At 42.5% G+C, this 16,329-nt stretch overlaps 1 protein-coding gene across 1 annotated transcript; it reads left to right on the plus strand.

Annotated features, from left to right (window-relative positions):
• Positions 1-6,003: 6,003 nt before the first annotated feature.
• Positions 6,004-14,807, plus strand: FNTA (farnesyltransferase, CAAX box, subunit alpha). Its single transcript, XM_080362217.1, has 9 exons — positions 6,004-6,160; positions 6,870-6,955; positions 7,561-7,675; positions 8,530-8,634; positions 9,326-9,452; positions 9,882-10,030; positions 11,858-11,920; positions 12,380-12,551; positions 14,015-14,807. The coding sequence occupies exons 1-9, from the start codon at positions 6,018-6,020 to the stop codon at positions 14,111-14,113; spliced, it is 1,059 nt and encodes a 352-aa protein (XP_080218343.1). The 5' UTR covers positions 6,004-6,017; the 3' UTR covers positions 14,114-14,807.
• Positions 14,808-16,329: the final 1,522 nt, after the last annotated feature.

The following is a 16,329-nucleotide window of genomic DNA, read 5'->3' on the forward strand; positions in this document are numbered from 1 at the left end:
GCCACAAACTAATATGCCACATTGATTTTCCTCTCATGCATTTTCTTAGTGATCATCTACTGGACCTTCCAACCCTAAGAATGTCTTTAAGTCAGGACAGATGGGCAGATTTCCATTACCACTTACTGATGTGCTCAAATTTCCCAGGTCTGTCTGCCACATTAGTATGAAATGGGTTCAGCCTTGCCTTCCCACCTAATGAGTTCAAACACACAAACAGAGGAGGCAATGCCAGATGGAAGCAACGCAACATGGCATGGTACAGTATACCACTCCTGACAAATGCCTCCAGGGGCAGAGGAGCTCTGTGTAATGTCACATCTGGAGTCAGCTATTACCATCAGGCTAATGCTGCTGACAGAGTTTCTTTAAACAGCCGCCTTTTAAAGTATAGACTTGTACAGAAAATGTATATTGTCTTCAGTGCTCTCTCTCATCTGCCAGAACTGTGTCATACTTTGAGAGTAATTCCATGCATACCCCACCCCTCTTGCCCCTGTACCTGGAGTGTCACCATAAGGAAAAATGCAGCTGCAAAGCAGAAGTAAGATATCCACAGATTCTTCCTCCTCATCCTAATCATGCTGCACTGCCAGGTCTGCTGGAGCAGTTAGAGCTAGGAATCAGGAAGGCCAGCTTGTATGAAGTCCCTAGCCTTTGCTGCAGGGCTTTCCCACTCCATCCTACTCCTCTTCAGGGTGACCACTGCTGAAAAAGGGTATAGCATCAATAAAGACCATTCCTCAAGTTCAGCAGTTAGCTTGATGTCTACCCATAGCTTTCTGCAGGTGCCAGAGCCACACAACTATCCGGCCTTGGGACTTACCACACTGAAGTCTTCTGGGATTCCTGCTCACCAGTGAAACTAGCCCAAGCATAGAGAAAGTAACCATAAAGCACACATGCAAACTCTCACCACACCTAAAAACATCTAATAAGTTTCCCTTCCCCTGTAATCTACATCTGTGCTGGTCTGCCTCTCTTGAAATAACTCTTCTGCTTCCCCAGTGTTTTTTTATTTTCAGCTGTCACAGAGCCCTACTGCTGCATACTGGATGGTACTGTGTGAAAATCCAACTCCTGACAACAGGAGTAGCACAAATTCCAGCTTTGTCTAAATAATAATAACAAAAACAAACAAACAAAAAGGATCGGAGAAAGGTAAGACTTTATCTCTCAATGCAGAGGAATGAAGTCTGAAATTGTAGGTATTCTGAAAGCCCAGAAGCAGGAACAAACACAAAAATGTTTAATAAATTGCTATTTTAAAATTAATCTCTTTCAGAGATATGTCTCCTGTCAATTAGGCTGGTTTTCTATGAAAAGGTGTATGTGACTGTATTGTCTCCATGTGCTGTGCATGCATCTGCCAGCATTCCCCGCATCCTCGTCCCACTCACAAAGTTCCAAAAACCTGACAAAGAGGGATGTGTCTCAAAACTACTGCCTGCTCTAGTACTGTCTCTGCGGTGCTGGCAGCTAGAGACACACACATAAAAAATGATCCTGTTTCTTCTTCCACTGCAACATGAGTTCACCCCTTCCCATCAACCATCAAAAAAGCTTCTTTAGTAAACACTCATACTAAACCATGCTGTGTGATTTCTGCTCTGCATGGGATAGCTGTGAAAGTTTTGTGTGGGCACAAAAGTGCACAGCTGCCAGTGGAGCACTTCTCAAATTAGGCAGGATCTTTTACAAAGCCTCTGCATTTTCTGTGCCTCTTGCATTATAGCCAAAATGGGGCACCAGGAAGGGAAGGGGCTGAATTCTGCCCTGAACTCTGGTGGTGAAAAGCACATCCTGGAAGAGAACAATATCTTTAATACCACATGCCTTATCCTATGCACTGCAAAAAGTAAGGCTTTGATGACCCATGGAATGTCCCCTTACCCCCTGGCCCAGTAAAACAGTAGTAGTCATCCCATTTGTAGGTTTTATTCTAGAGGCGGAACTGCCCACACCATGGGTCTGCTCTATCAGCTGATCCAGGGTAGAGCACTGGGTCATGGCTTCATTCTTGTGTTTGCAGTGCGGTGTAGTCCATCCTTGCAGTGGGTCACACAGGGCTCTGTTCTGTCCCAACTCCGCTGGCAAAGATGACCTTGCAGTGCATTCCTACCTTGGTCAAGCAGAGCTGAGGCCCTGAGGACTTGAGGGAGGAAGCATAAATCATCACCTCCTGCTGTCCCACGGCAGAAGCAGCATCTTCCTGCAAATCCTTCCAAATTTTGCACCAGTGATCCCTGACACATCTACTTCTAGTCCTGCCTCACTGCATTTCTCCAGGTTCAGCACCCCAGCAAGGACTGTGCCTGCCACCTCCACCCGCCAGCCCTTGTCTCCCCGAGTCTCAGCCCATTCCGCAGCCCCGATGGGGGCTACAGCTCTGGCCCTACTCTCTGCCCGTGGGTCAGACATCCTACGGCCGGGCACCTACTGCTGTACTCACCCCGAGAAAAGTCCCTGGTGCCTCACCGCCGCCGTCCCTCTCTGGTCCCTCACCTGTTTGAGGTGGGTTGCAGTGGGACTAGTTTTGTGTTTTCCTTACTTTCCGTTTGTGCACCCACTCCTGTGCGGAAATAGGTGCCGTTGGCTGTGGGGTCATCGCCGCATAACACTCCGTGGCAGGGCAGGCGGGTCTACGCCTTCTCCATCTACAGTGCTGCTGGCGCAAGGGAGGACGGGGAGAGACCGAGCTCATTTTGCAGTTGCCAAGGCCTTGAAGAGGCAACACAGGGGGCTAAGGTGCCTGAGAACACCATTGCTTCCACCCCAGGGACTGCTTTACCCACAAGTTCCTTACAGCAAGACCTCACATCCCCCAAAAATAAATCCATCCCTGTCACTGATTTCTACAGCTTTTAGCATAATTGCGCTTTTTGCAGTTGTTTTTGTTGGTTGCTTTTACAACACTGCCATTATTCTAGCCGGTGCTATCTTGACAAGGACTTAGATTGACTGCATCAAGCCAGAGGGCTTCCAGAGAAATAAATGCATCACAGAAGTTGGGAAGCCGCCAGGCATAGAGCCACTGCAGGCATCCCTCTGAGACTCTGTATTGCTGCCAGCCTTGCTGAGGTGTCCACACAGGGCCTGCATAACAACTAGGACACAGTCCTGTCTGCCAGTTCGGTGCTTACAGAGGCTGGGCCACTCTTCATGAGTTTTTTGGCATTTGTTATTTGTAGTGAAAGACATTAACTGTGATCCAGGAGGCATGCAGCAAACACCTCCAAGTATTATTTTGTAAAGCATATCCATGCTAAGGCAGATTCCTTCCTGCTTTTGCAGGTCTGACTAAGGCTTTCAGAGTGCCCCAAGGATGAGAGGACTGAAGCTAGCATGCTGCAAGAAGCATACAGTTCAGTAAATTAAAATGAGTGGTTGGAGATGGATCCAAAGCCTAGTATAGTTTATGGAAGGATTTGCTGCGATCCCACTGGGTTTCAGCCCAGTCTGTAATTTCAAAACTCAGTTATACTCCTGGCTTTCAAGCTTCCTCAGTTGCCAGACTCCTAGGTTGTTCTCGTGAGGACACAACTTGTTCGTAACATGCTTTGGCTCCCTGCAATAGGCTTGCTTTTCTCGGTTACCATCCGTCAGGTCTTTAGGAGAAGTCCACAGACTCCAACAATCCACAGATGCAGACTTAAACCATCAAAGCTAGTCCTCAAGGCAGCTGGATAGCTACCCTGTCTGCTGTCCACCCCATGCCATCATCAATATGTTCTTGGACCAGCTCCATCCAGTGGCCAGCATCACAGCAGCTCACTTTTGTTTCTTGTCCTGCTATGCCACTCTGAGGAAATAAACTCCTGTTGCAGGATCTGGCCTGACTAACCCATATGAATTAGCTGGTAAAGATGATAGCAGCATAAACAATGGCAGTCATTATGTATTAGTTCCGGAGGAAGCACAACCAAAAAACCCAAATTGCTGCTCAAACAGAAGACCTAATACACTAGATTTCTGAAAGATTTGTATCTCAAGTACTGCCTGTCCATGGAGTTGGTACCTAATGAACTCACAATGCAACCTTTCTCTCTGCAGGTCAGGAACAACAACTTTCTGCTCTGTCTTGCAAAACAGGATTTGCTGCCTTTGAGATTCCTCTCATTTATATGTGCATATTTCCTCTGATCTATTTATAATATCCTTTGTTTCTTTCTAGGCCTGTCTTGGTTCCTTATCTTTCCTTTTTTAGAATGTTCTGCATTTTATAACTTTTTTTTTTTTTTTTACTTAGGTACTGCTGGATATCCTTTCTGTCTCCAGGTACCTCTTACTCCTTTCCTTTTTGTTCTATTCATAGTCCTATAGTCCAAAGTAAACTTTCAGTAGATTGCTCTGATTTTTTCCTCCATCATGATATTACTACTGTCTTTACCACTGTAACACCAGCAGCAGCAACTGAACTATGCACTACAAACAGTCACTGTACAAACATCCCAACAGAAACAAATTAAGTCCTCAAGTGCACCACTAAAATACACAGGGGAGAAGAAAGGCAAAGAGGCAAGGAAAATGCAGAGGCAAGGAAAGCACAGAGGTCAAGCAGCTTTACAAAGGAGAGAAAGTTGCTCAGTGACAGAACAACCACCTGTGGGACCAATTCTTCTTTGTCCTGGATCTTCTGTTTCAACGTGCAGCCCTGCATTTATACTCCCTTGTTGTTGCTCTGGCACTATTCTTTCCCCACAGCCCTGTCAACTTGAGCACCCCAGAATTAAAGACGTTAACTCTTTCCACCACACACAGAATGATTTCTCACCTCCCTGAATATACAGCACAGATGAAAATGTATACATGGCCCTTACTACATGTGCTCTGCCTGTCTTTAACCCACTCCTCTCTAAAGCATCTCAGCACGTCCTAGATGATGAATCTGTAACACTGGGTCAGCTGCTTTTCCTAATGACTGTCTTCGGCTCAGCTACTTTGTCCTACTGACCAATATCACTTCAGCCTTTCCCAATATCACCCACTGATTACAAATGGCTGTTTCAAAACCTTTTCTAATTCCACCTTTTGCAGAGACCAGATTCCTCAGCCTTTCCTGTCAGAAAGTTCAGCTCTATAATGATGCTGTTTTGTGAGTTTCCATAGGGGAGCAAACATAGCTCACCAAGCCTGCAGCACCTTAGCATCTGAACATCAGTAACACCAACGATGAGCTATTTGCAGCTCTGTAACTTTCCATCTCAGTTGCTATAGCAGCATCTCCCAGAGCCTCTGTTTCCCTCTGGGTTCCCATAGTGTCAGTCCGGTGCTGTTGGTCTCATGGCCTTGCACCTGTCAAGCTGATATTAGCACTAGGGTGGGTTCTCAGGAGAAATGCACTACTGCTGGCATGAGAAATGCCTCCCTTTGCTTCTTGTTTCTCGATTTCAGTTTATAGTAAGTGCAAACCAAACTACCCTGTCTGCTGTCCACCCCATGTCATCACCAGTATGTTTTTGCACCAGCTCCATCCAGTGGCCGGCACCAGAGCTGCTCACTTTTGTGAGCTGCAGGTAGCAGCCACTCAAATAGCCAACAAGTGCTGCCCCATAAGGCATGGGCAGGGACGTGACTATTGATCAGGGCACAACGCAGACAGGCCCTGCTGGGTCTACAGGTTTTCATCAGAGCATGGTGAAACGGGATGAGTGAAGCACAGAAGTACCTAGACCTGATCCAACCTCCTGCTGCCTCCCCCAGCACGTTTCTTACGGTTAATTAATAGACTCGTGGATTAAAGCTCTTCAGGGCACAGCGCGGCTCCTGGCTGCTGCCGGTACCGGTCACAAGTCCGGGGGCGGGCAGCAGCCACCGTGGCCAGCCGCCGGCCCAGCTCCGCCGGCTGCCGCGTTCCAGCCTCGTCCCGGCGGCGATCAGCCTCCCCGCTCGGCCCCGGCCGCACAACCCCTGCCCTCCGTTCCGGGCGAGGGCGATAGTGAGCCTCGCAACCACTTTGCCCCACCGCCCCCTTAGCCTCTATGGTTCCGCCAGTCCCCGGAAGCGGCAACGGGGCGATGGCAGCAGAGAGGTCGACGGCGGAGGAGCTGCAGCCAGAGGGGCAGAGTGGTGGCGGCGGCGAGCTGGCGGGCGGCTTCAGGCAGCTGTTGGAAGAGGAGGAGGAAGAGGGGGCGGAGGACGCCGGCTACGTACTTTACAGGTACGGCCGCCGTGGCGCAGACCCAGGCCCTGAGCGGCCGGGACTGGGCTCCCCCCGCCGCGAGCGCGAGGGTGGTGGCGGAGCGGAGCGGAGCCTTACGTCAGGTGACGTCGCGGGGGGGGAGGGGGCTTGTTGTGCCTGCGCCCCCAGAAGCGGCTCCCTGGGGTGAGGGGCGGGGGATGGCGGGGCCGTGGCAGCCGCCTCTGCTGCTTGGACGGGAGGAGGAGGAAGAGAAGAAGAAGGGACTTGGCTATGTGCTCTACAGGTACCGCGCAGTGGGCAGAGGAGGAAAGACCGGGCGGGACGGCCTGGGAGATGGGGTGTTAGCGATGCTCTCGCCACCCGCCCCCGTCTCAAGGCGATAGGGTCGCCAGCTGGAGCAGGAAGCCTCGGGCTGAAAAACGGGGCTGCCCGCTTAGACTTGAAGCCGCCAGTGCGGCGTAGCGCTCGAACCTCTGTCACGGCGTTGCGGCTGTGGCAGCGTGAGGGCGGCTGAGTCATTACTTTGTACTCTCAGGTTGTCTTATAACTGATTTTGATACGGTTACACATATCAGTATTTCCTTATTTATACACTGATATTTGTTATAGGCAATAATATAGTAACAATAATAGTGACAGTTGGGAACAAGGATGTGTTGTTGGACATAGATTTGTGCATGTAGTGGTTTGAGTGGCATTTTGTGATTTGAAAAATATGTATTTACAGAGACAGGAAAGAATGGGCAGATATTGAACCTGTGCCTCAAAATGATGGGCCAAATCCTGTTGTTCAGATCATCTACAGTGAAAAATGTAAGTTTTAAATATGTTCTGCACTGAAAATGTGAGGTGGTTAAATTCATATTTGTTCTTAGTGTTGTTAAAGCATGACTTCACATTTTGGATAACGTATTTTCTATAGTAGTACTGTGAAGAAATTAATTAAATACTTATTGTGTTTTGGTGAGTGTGTATGATGCTTTCACCAAACATCTCTGAAGTTGAATCCTCACCCAAGCTGTTAATAGCTAAGGTGTTATTTTAGTATCATATGGCCTAAAGGACAGTACAACAGACAGGTTCCCATAATAAGGCATTACTAGGTCACAAGTAGAAGAGAGACATATGAAGCTGCTGCATGTGGGGAAACGATGTAAGCATCAACAAAGTTTTCTGATTGTTTTGGGTAATATTCAGATGATGCATTTTTAAGATATTTTTGTAGCTTTTTAGTATAATAGTATCATTTAGAAGTTTCAAGCAACAGTACTGTCAGAGCAATATGTAGCTATCATTTTAAAGAGGTGTATTTAAAGTACACAAAACAGGAAGTAACAGGAAGTCAAAGGATTATTGACCTTACCCCCTAGTCAGACCATTGCCTCATAGCCTTGGATAAGATGCTGTTATCTATTTAGTTCAAGATGTCTATGATTACTTCCGGGCTGTTCTGCAGCGGGATGAGAGAAGTGAAAGAGCTTTCAAGCTAACAGCAGATGCCATTGAGTTAAATGCTGCAAACTACACAGTGTGGTAAGTGACAGTCTTAGGATTATTTCTGTTGTCATTTGATTGCCAACCTATTATGTCTTCAATAATTTAGTTAGTCTAATCAGGGCATGACTAGTTGAGTTTACACAGGGAGTAGTGTAGACTTCTGGTGAGCTTCTGAAGAAAGTCTTTGTTTAGTATTTTCCATTCTTCATTTTGATTCAGTTGTTTTCATTCATTTGGCTTTCAGGATATTACTATGTCAATCAAGGTCAGGATCAGCCACAGAAAGAGCTTTGCTGTTTAAAATTAGATCACTTGCCTGATAACATGGCTGTGGCAAAATGCTGAAGACACCCTCAGTTGACTTGAAGAAGAGGCATAAAAGCAGAATAGCTGATATTTCCTGCTAAATAATTGTATACTTACTAAATTGTGCATTTTAGAAGATCTATCAAGTTAATATTCAGTTAGGTAATGAATGAACAGTCAATTTCTGATAATCAGAGTAGGGCTTTTTAACTTGTGAATGCTAACAAGTACCTCTTTTACATCTTTATTCCACTAACTTGCATAAAATCAGAAAGTTTACATTCTTTTAAATACATAAGTAATAGTTTCTGTGATGATCAGACTAGTGTGGGTTGACAGAGGTTAATTTGAAACAGGATCACTGTGATCTTAGATAGCATACTGTTGTAACTAGTTTTAGTCCAGTTCTCCTCTGTTCAGTCATTGAATGGCATTTAGCAGAACTGGTTATGTGGTTTAGTTTTTTGCACTCTTTTTAACTCAATGCCTATTAGAAGAACTGTGAACAGAGGTTCTTCTATGTTCCCCTCTGTGAATTTTAGGAAAGCCCTGTTGCAGTGTTCAAATGCTTGACTTCTATACAGGAATTTCCGGAGGGTCCTCCTGCAGTCTTTGGGAAAGGATCTCCGTGAAGAGCTTAAGTATATTACAGCTATCATTGAAGATCAGCCAAAGAACTACCAAGTCTGGTAAAATCATGTTTTCTTTTCAGTTCCTAATGTTTTTTCACGTACTTTTTGTTTTGTAAACTGTCTAGAATAAGTTGTGATCATTGATCCTAAAAGTTGTTAGGAATTGCCACCTGCATCTGCTTCAGTGGTGGCATTGTAAGAGTTAAATAGAGTTGCATCCGTATTACTTCCAGAGTCCCTCTTTAGCAGTTTATTCTAAACATATCGTGGCTTGCTAAAAAAAGTCTTGTTTTCTTTTAATTTTGATGTTTAACTTTACAAAATAAGTCTGACAGAAAGACAAACAAAAAGAAATTAGTATTTTTTCTTATATTGGCTCTTGGCATTTGCTTACCTGTTGTTGTGCTTTTCGCAAGTGAATGGGAATAAGTAAAACAGCAGCATTGTTATTGCTAGACCAGTTATGTAGTACTAGAAGATTTTATTCTGCTGAGTGTTAAAAGTGGAAGCGTAACTTGTCTAAAAGAAGGTGATTGGCCAACCTGTATGTATAGTTAGACTTTGTTATAGTATAAATATGTCTTTTATTTCTGAGAGCCAAGTGTTTTGTTATATTTAATTTGAAGTATTTAACTAGTGGGGTTTTTTTCTAATTAGTTCAGCTGATATATGCTGGTTTAATACAGACCACATGTTCACAAAAATTTTTTAGACTATTCTAAAGATAGTTTCCTCCTCTTGTCATTAGGCATCACAGACGGGTGTTAGTGGAGTGGCTGCAGGATCCATCCCAAGAGCTTGAGTTCATAGCTGACATTCTTAACCAAGATGCTAAAAATTACCATGCGTGGCAACACAGACAATGGGTTATTCAGGTATTATATGCAGAGAACTCTTGAATTACTAAATAACTTGCTCAGGTTCTAGAGGTTGGTATTGTAAATACAATCTGAATTGCATTTGGCACTTTGTTTCTTAAGGCTGAAGGGGGGGAACAATTGCATTTTAATGTGTTGGTAGAGGTTAACTATAAACCTGCCTTTTAGGAAGTGAGTTCAAAAAGATCTATTGTTGGCTGCTTACTGTAACATGTGTGAATTTAATTATGAGCTAATACTATTGTGTGCAACTGAATAGTGTACTGTGTTGCTAGTGCACCCTTCTTTGTTTTCCTTTGAGCTTTGTGTTGATTTCTTTAAAAAAGTCTCCGTATTTCATGTTCAGAGAACTTAGGAGCAAGGAGAATATACTTTAAAAATAAAAACTTTTCACTGTGATATTCTCTCTTACTTCCCTTTCCATAGGAGTTCAAATTATGGGACAATGAACTGGAATACGTAGACCGGCTTTTGAGGGAAGATGTGAGAAACAACTCTGTTTGGAACCAACGACACTTCGTAATTTTCAACACCACTGGCTATGCTGATCCAGCAGTCCTAGACAGAGAAGTCCAGTTAGTAATGCTGCTCATGCTCACATTAAGTATTCTCCATTACATGAAAGCAAAGGAATACTTTGCCAGTCCATGTGGGCTTGTCTTTTCTGTTTTTAATGCAGTTTTGGGGCTCACTTTCATGGATAGCAGATGAAGTGTTAGTGGATATATAGATGTGTTCAGGACCACTGAAGCAAGCTGTGCTTACCCTGCTCAAGCAATTCTCGTTAATCTTTCTTCCTGCTCTGCTGTTTATTGTACAAACAAACTTTTTGGCTTTTTATAGTCAACTAGCTATAGTGGAGGTCTGCAGAAGGTCTGTGACACTAGAACCACTTAAGTTTGCTGTTCATTATTATCTTACATCCTACCCCTAGAAAGCTTGGGAGGAGAAGCACTCTCAGTGTTGTATTAAACTGTTATACAGTAGCCATGATGATTTGAAGATAACCTGCATGTGGATTGTAGGAAGAGAAATTCCCTTTTATGAGGAGTTTGATGCAGCTGGAAAAATAAAGAGCTTTCAGGGGTACGTGGTCAGCAGAAAGACCTGTGTGAGTTGCTTAGTTTTGAGGAAAATTAGCTTTGTAAACTGTTCTGAAGTGTTAAGTTTGTAACTGAAGACAAACTGGGCTTCTAGACATTTGTTTTACTACAAATGGTGGTAAGGGAATCTTCCTTGTATGATTTTCATGTCTCAGACTGCTGATGGGGGTTGATGGGTATGACAAGATGTTTGTCTGAAGTGAAGAAGCAATGAAAAAAGGGTGCTGCAATTTTCTGGAGCTACTCTTCAGAAGAAAGACTGAGTCTTTGAACAGGTCCATTGGTACATTGTTCATAGAGGATCCCAGCCCCCAGCACTTTTTGTGGTAGTTCTTTGCAAACTGCTGTAAGCTGTACTTCTCTTCCAGTTTCTAACTTTCCTGCAGATTAATAAATCTGAACCATTTCCATTACTGCTCATACATGTGCCCTATTCAGGATAATGGAATCCTATCTTAAGAATCAGACTGTCTAAAGTTAAGACTTCCCAGATGTCATTATAGGATAGTAGTTGAACTGCTTGTTCTTTGCTAAACTCAGTCTTTGTCATAGTGACTGCAGAAGGTTAAAAAAGGTTTAGAGTTGTCTTTTTTTTTTTTTCTTCAGTACTGCTTATAGAATTTATCAGTATCTGCTGTCTATAAAAATTGGCAGAATGCCTGGTTATGCTGGGGAAGGGCAGAAGGTAAAGTCTGTTTTGTGAAGATGAAACATGGTTTTGTAACTGTATGGCAGGTGCTCTTGCTTTGCTTTTAGAGTAGTTGCTTACCTGCTACTTTAAAAGAACTGCAGAAGGCTGTGAGCTGAAAGCTCAAGCTCTGCCTTTCTGTGGGTTTGCCAAGTGCAGCCACATGAAAAAAGTTCTGCAAACAGGTACAGAACATACCACATGCAGTCATATTAACATAGCTCACCCTGGGCTTCAATTACTCCAGCCTTTTTCAGCCCCTTGCCATTTCTGAGCATCAAGACACAAATTATTCCTTTAGCATACTGGGAGAGTATATAATGTTGTTTCTAAGTGTTATTGCTCAAAATTTTGAGAACTATTTTGTTATCTTATAAATGTAGCAAATAGAACACTTGAAAATTTAGAACAGTTCTACCCCGTCTGCCTCTCTGAGACTTATGGTGATTATGTTGCAAGACAATTTTGAACTATGACCCAGCTGAGATGATCTGCAAAAAGACTGACACATAGACTAGATGGATGTATTTGGGAGTGTCTGAGCACATTCAGATAATTCCTAACTGCATTGTTACTGGTTGTATTCATGACCTGTTATCTTGTTCTCACAGATACACTCTTCAGATGATCATAGCAGTGCCACATAATGAGAGCGCTTGGAACTATTTAAAAGGGTAAGGCATCCTCTGTGAAGCAAAGAGTATATCTATAGAAGGTGTATTATGCCTAGCTCTCAACTGGAAAGAGCTGCTGCTGTTCATTCTAGTGTTATGTGCACAAGCAGGCATGCAAAAACCTCCACAAGGGCTTAATATATTAACCTAACTTATCTGTAACTTTCCACTAAGTTTCTGGCCCTTTAGATCCTGTATGAGGATCGCAACTACTTCTAATGCCTTTAAAAACTTGACCTGTAATGTTACTGGGTTCAAGAGTGTAGAGTAGGAAGTAACAAGCATGCTGTCTACTTTCTGTTCAGTTGAGCATAACTATACTAGCTTACTTTCTGCCTTACTTGTATTTGCACCCTCATTTCAAAACTGATCTCCGAGTAGAGGAGTCGTAACAACAATGTAATTCTTCATACCAGATTCCCCAACGTTATATTTCAAGCCTATTAACCTCTGTTCTAGGATTCTACAGGATCATGGTCTTTCTAAGTATCCAAATCTGTTAGAGCAGTTGTTGACTTTACAACCCAGCCACAGTTCACCCTATCTGATTGCCTTTCTTGTGGACATATATGAAGATATGCTTGAAAACCAGTGTGATAACAAGGAAGAAACACTAAACAAGGCATTGGAGGTAGGTTTTGAGAGCTTAGTTTTGCTTCTCAGGAGTTGCTTCTCTTCTTTTATATCCTGACAAAATGAGATTGATTTTTGTCAGTAGCACAGGTTACTTGTTAATCACAGGAACTCTATGAAGAGTTGGACATTAAAGTTAGATAATCACAAGGGTCTCATGAATTTGTCTACAAATAACAACTTGCCATTTACAAAATCACTGTAAGTTTTCTTCACCTGGTAGTAAAGGAAGGTTTCTGATACTGCCTGCACAAGAAAGGAGATGTTTGGACAATCAAGGAGTTTCCAATGCTAACTTTTAGCATGAACTTATTTTCTTGTCTGTAGGTTGGTGAATCTTGTTCACTGAGTATCTGTGTCTAAACAGAATCTCAAGCTTGTTCTAAGAAAGCTGGCCGAATTAGCTTGAAGGTCAGCAGACACTGGGGACACAAATAAGGAATGTCAGGCACCATTTCCTTCAGAGAATAAATGATTTATGGTAATGTTGTGTATCTCCCTGTGCTTCATATTCAGGTAACTCCTTGCTGTCATTTGCAGTGTAGTTTTTACAGGAACACTTCATTCATTGTGGGACAGACAGGAACTCAGTGTAATTAGAGCTGCAGTTCTTGCCTGGAGCCTCTATGTTCCGACATGGTTCTTCCTCAACATTTTTTTTTTTTCTTGTGTTCCAGGACCAGCATGTAAATAAGTGCAGTTTGTACCTCACAGATTCATGTCCCTTTATACTATTTCATTGAGTTTGACTTGTTCACCTGTTCAGGCTCCTACTTCTCAACTCTGCTTCCCTGAGTAAGGCAATGCCATCTGCATAATAAAAGGGAATTGAGTAGAACATTTGTTGACAGTGTTCATACCATATAAATTTTACACAGCATGTCCTGTGAGTAGGTTGATTTTTGCTGTGCCTCACTGTCAGGTGAAGTCAAAATAAAACAAAAATTGGAACATGTAGAAGTATCTGCATAGAACCAGCTCTAACATGTTGTGAGAGAAGGTAAGCCATAAACTATATTTTATGTCCTGTCAGTCCACTGGGAAGATTCAAGAGCAGGATGTACCTCCAGTGTTTTGAATTATGTCATTTACAGCCGGCTGGATCGCTGAAAGAGAATCAAGCTGTCAGGAAGTTAGAAGTATACTGTAGTATACTACAGGCTCAATAGGCTGGGGTGGATGATAAATGGTAGGCATGGAAAGGAATCACAGTGAAGCAGTTACAACTGAAGTAGGACTGGAGAGGTTTTTGTGACGTTTCAGATTGGTTTGCTACCAGTTGGAGTTGCCATCAGATTGGAGTCATTGGACAGCTGAAAATCTGGTGAATAAAAGAAACATTGCTTTTAGCAGGTATTTCTAATGCTGGCTGAACAATATAGTGTATGCATTTTACAAAGATAATCAAGGATCCTGTAAGCTTTTGCTTTAACACTCCAATCTCTCAATTTTCTTTCATAGTTGTGTGAAATTCTGGCTAAAGAAAAAGACACCATCCGAAAGGAATACTGGGCATATATTGGAAGGTCGCTTAAGAACAAGCACAGCTCAGGCACTTAAAGCAGACTGACAGAGAAGCAGCAGTAACGGAACACGGAAGAAAACAGTATTAAGCTCTCAAGCTGTTCTAAAGCCGTACTAAGTAGGGTCATCAACTAGTTTTAAATCCAGAGTAGTATTCCCCTGGTGAAGAGGTATTGCAATGAAAGAAGAACGTGGAATACTGTGGAGTCTCGGGTCACTGCTGCTACTGGTGATAGCTCTAGATGCAGACAAGAAATGTATTAGGGCTTAGTTATTGAAATGTACCACATAAAGGGTTTATTTCCTAATAACAAATACATAAAGCTATACCTACTATTTATAAGGCACTAAACCAATTTCTCGTGTTCTGGCTTATCCACTCGTGTTTCCTAACATGGTTACATCAGGTGGTAATGACTGCAGGTACCTTAGCTGTGGTGGATCTAAAGTAATTTACTTTTGGTTAGCGCAAGCAAGCACTGCAGTTGTTGCCTTATGTGAGAGCAACTACACAACACTGACAGCACATGCTGTTGCATGCAACTAACACCAAGTGTCACTTTTTAATAAAAACAGATAACTTAAAGCATTTGTCTGAAATTTTTTAGTGTGTTTCTTTTGGTCTTTAGATGGACATTAGCCTGTTCTTCTCATATGCTAATATAGATTTTAAAATCCTTTTTAGGAATATTGTATTCTATTGCATTGCGATGTCTTTTGCACTAGAGTGTTCTCATCCCAGAAGCTTTCAATATACTTTGCATATTCAGTGAAGCCTGGAATTGTCTGCACAGTCAGGAAAAATGATTTGAGGACCCTAGAAGATCTGCTCAGGTTTTTTTTGAACTTCTGTTCAGACAGCTGAAAATCTGATTTTTTTTTTTTTTTTTCTTCACCCTTTGTAACCAGACCAAACTGAGGTCATAGATCAGAAGATACTGTAGCTAGCTAGTTACATTATGTATCTTCACTAAATTAGAAGTGAAGAAATTGTTTTCTTTGGGACCTATTTACATTAAATGTCTTAACCTTGTTGCTTCTGTAGGCTTTTCGTATCTTTTCCATGCACACATTCAGCCAAGAAGTATTTTTCCTCCCCTTCATGAGAAATAGAAGGCACCTGCAGTACAGAACTTCAAAGGAGGTGTATACCTGTACAAGAAAGTTGCTGCATCTGCCCTGTTTTAGTAAATGGCTCTTGTAAACTGTCTTGAGTGTAGAGTGCTTGTCTGATATGAAATATTTTTCTTGGAGATGATCATAAAGGGAACAAATAAATACTAGTATTTATTCCATAATAGGAACAGTCTTTCTGATGCTAAACAGTAAACGTTGCTGCCGTGATTAAACCATAGTGGAGATTCTCTTCAATGCTTGAAATATGTTAATTCAGTGCATTCATTAAAACAACTCACAGGGAGTGGAATTAATATATGAAAGCCATGTCATTTTTTTAATGCTTTTGCCACTTTCTCAGCAGTAAACATTTGTATAGTGACACATGAACACTTAAAATGGACATAAACTTCAGACTTGGAGATTTGTTACATGCTCCTTTTTTTTCTTTTTTTATTACAGCTGAAACTTCAGCATAGAACAAAAAGTGGGGTTTTTACTCCCATGAATTGTTCCTAATTGAAACTATTGCAAACAAATGCAGTCCTTAAAATAAGCATAATTAATTAAGAGCGGACAGGATTTTGCCTGTGCATATGGTGTCACTAGGTTCCCATATCTTCCATAAACACAATTCAGAAGGCACTTGGAATAAGCCAGAGTATTCTTAATACATGCTGGCACAAATTTCTGAGAAAATAATTAATCCCGAGGTAAGATGATGAACAGTGTCCACTGGAACAGTGTATTTTGGGATATGACCTCTTAGTGACTTGTGGTCTGAGGAAAGATCTTGGATTTAGCCCTATTGGGCTATGTCAAGAATGGTGGAGTCCTCTGGCAAGGTATTTAGACTATTTTCTTATGGTGTGGTCAACTTACAGCCTTTTCATTCTTGAAAATGATGTCTAGAAGTAATCGTTAAAAATTAATTACTGACAAGGTTAGTAGGGTTTTATACTGGTTATACAAGCACAGTGACACTTGCAAAGATAATGCCGCTTCCAAGGTGTTTACCAGATATGTACTCCATCAGAAAAATGTCTCATGTAAAACAAATGTGTGACCAAACAAATTATGCAAATCCTGGGGAAAAAATGTGATAGAGACTGGAGTCCAGTTAACAAAATTAAAAT

Source organism: Nesoenas mayeri (genome assembly GCF_963082525.1).
Source record: "Nesoenas mayeri genome assembly, chromosome: Z".
In the NCBI taxonomy this organism is placed as follows: domain Eukaryota; kingdom Metazoa; phylum Chordata; class Aves; order Columbiformes; family Columbidae; genus Nesoenas; species Nesoenas mayeri.

Bases quoted from the DNA above. Each gene is read 5' to 3' on its own strand.
- FNTA (XM_080362217.1), top strand. From the start codon at position 6,018: ATGGCAGCAGAGAGGTCGACGGCGGAGGAGCTGCAGCCAGAGGGGCAG. The intron at 7,676-8,529 runs GTAAGTGACAGT...ACTTCTATACAG, and splicing joins GCTGCAAACTACACAGTGTG to GAATTTCCGGAGGGTCCTCC. The intron at 8,635-9,325 runs GTAAAATCATGT...TCTTGTCATTAG, and splicing joins CCAAAGAACTACCAAGTCTG to GCATCACAGACGGGTGTTAG.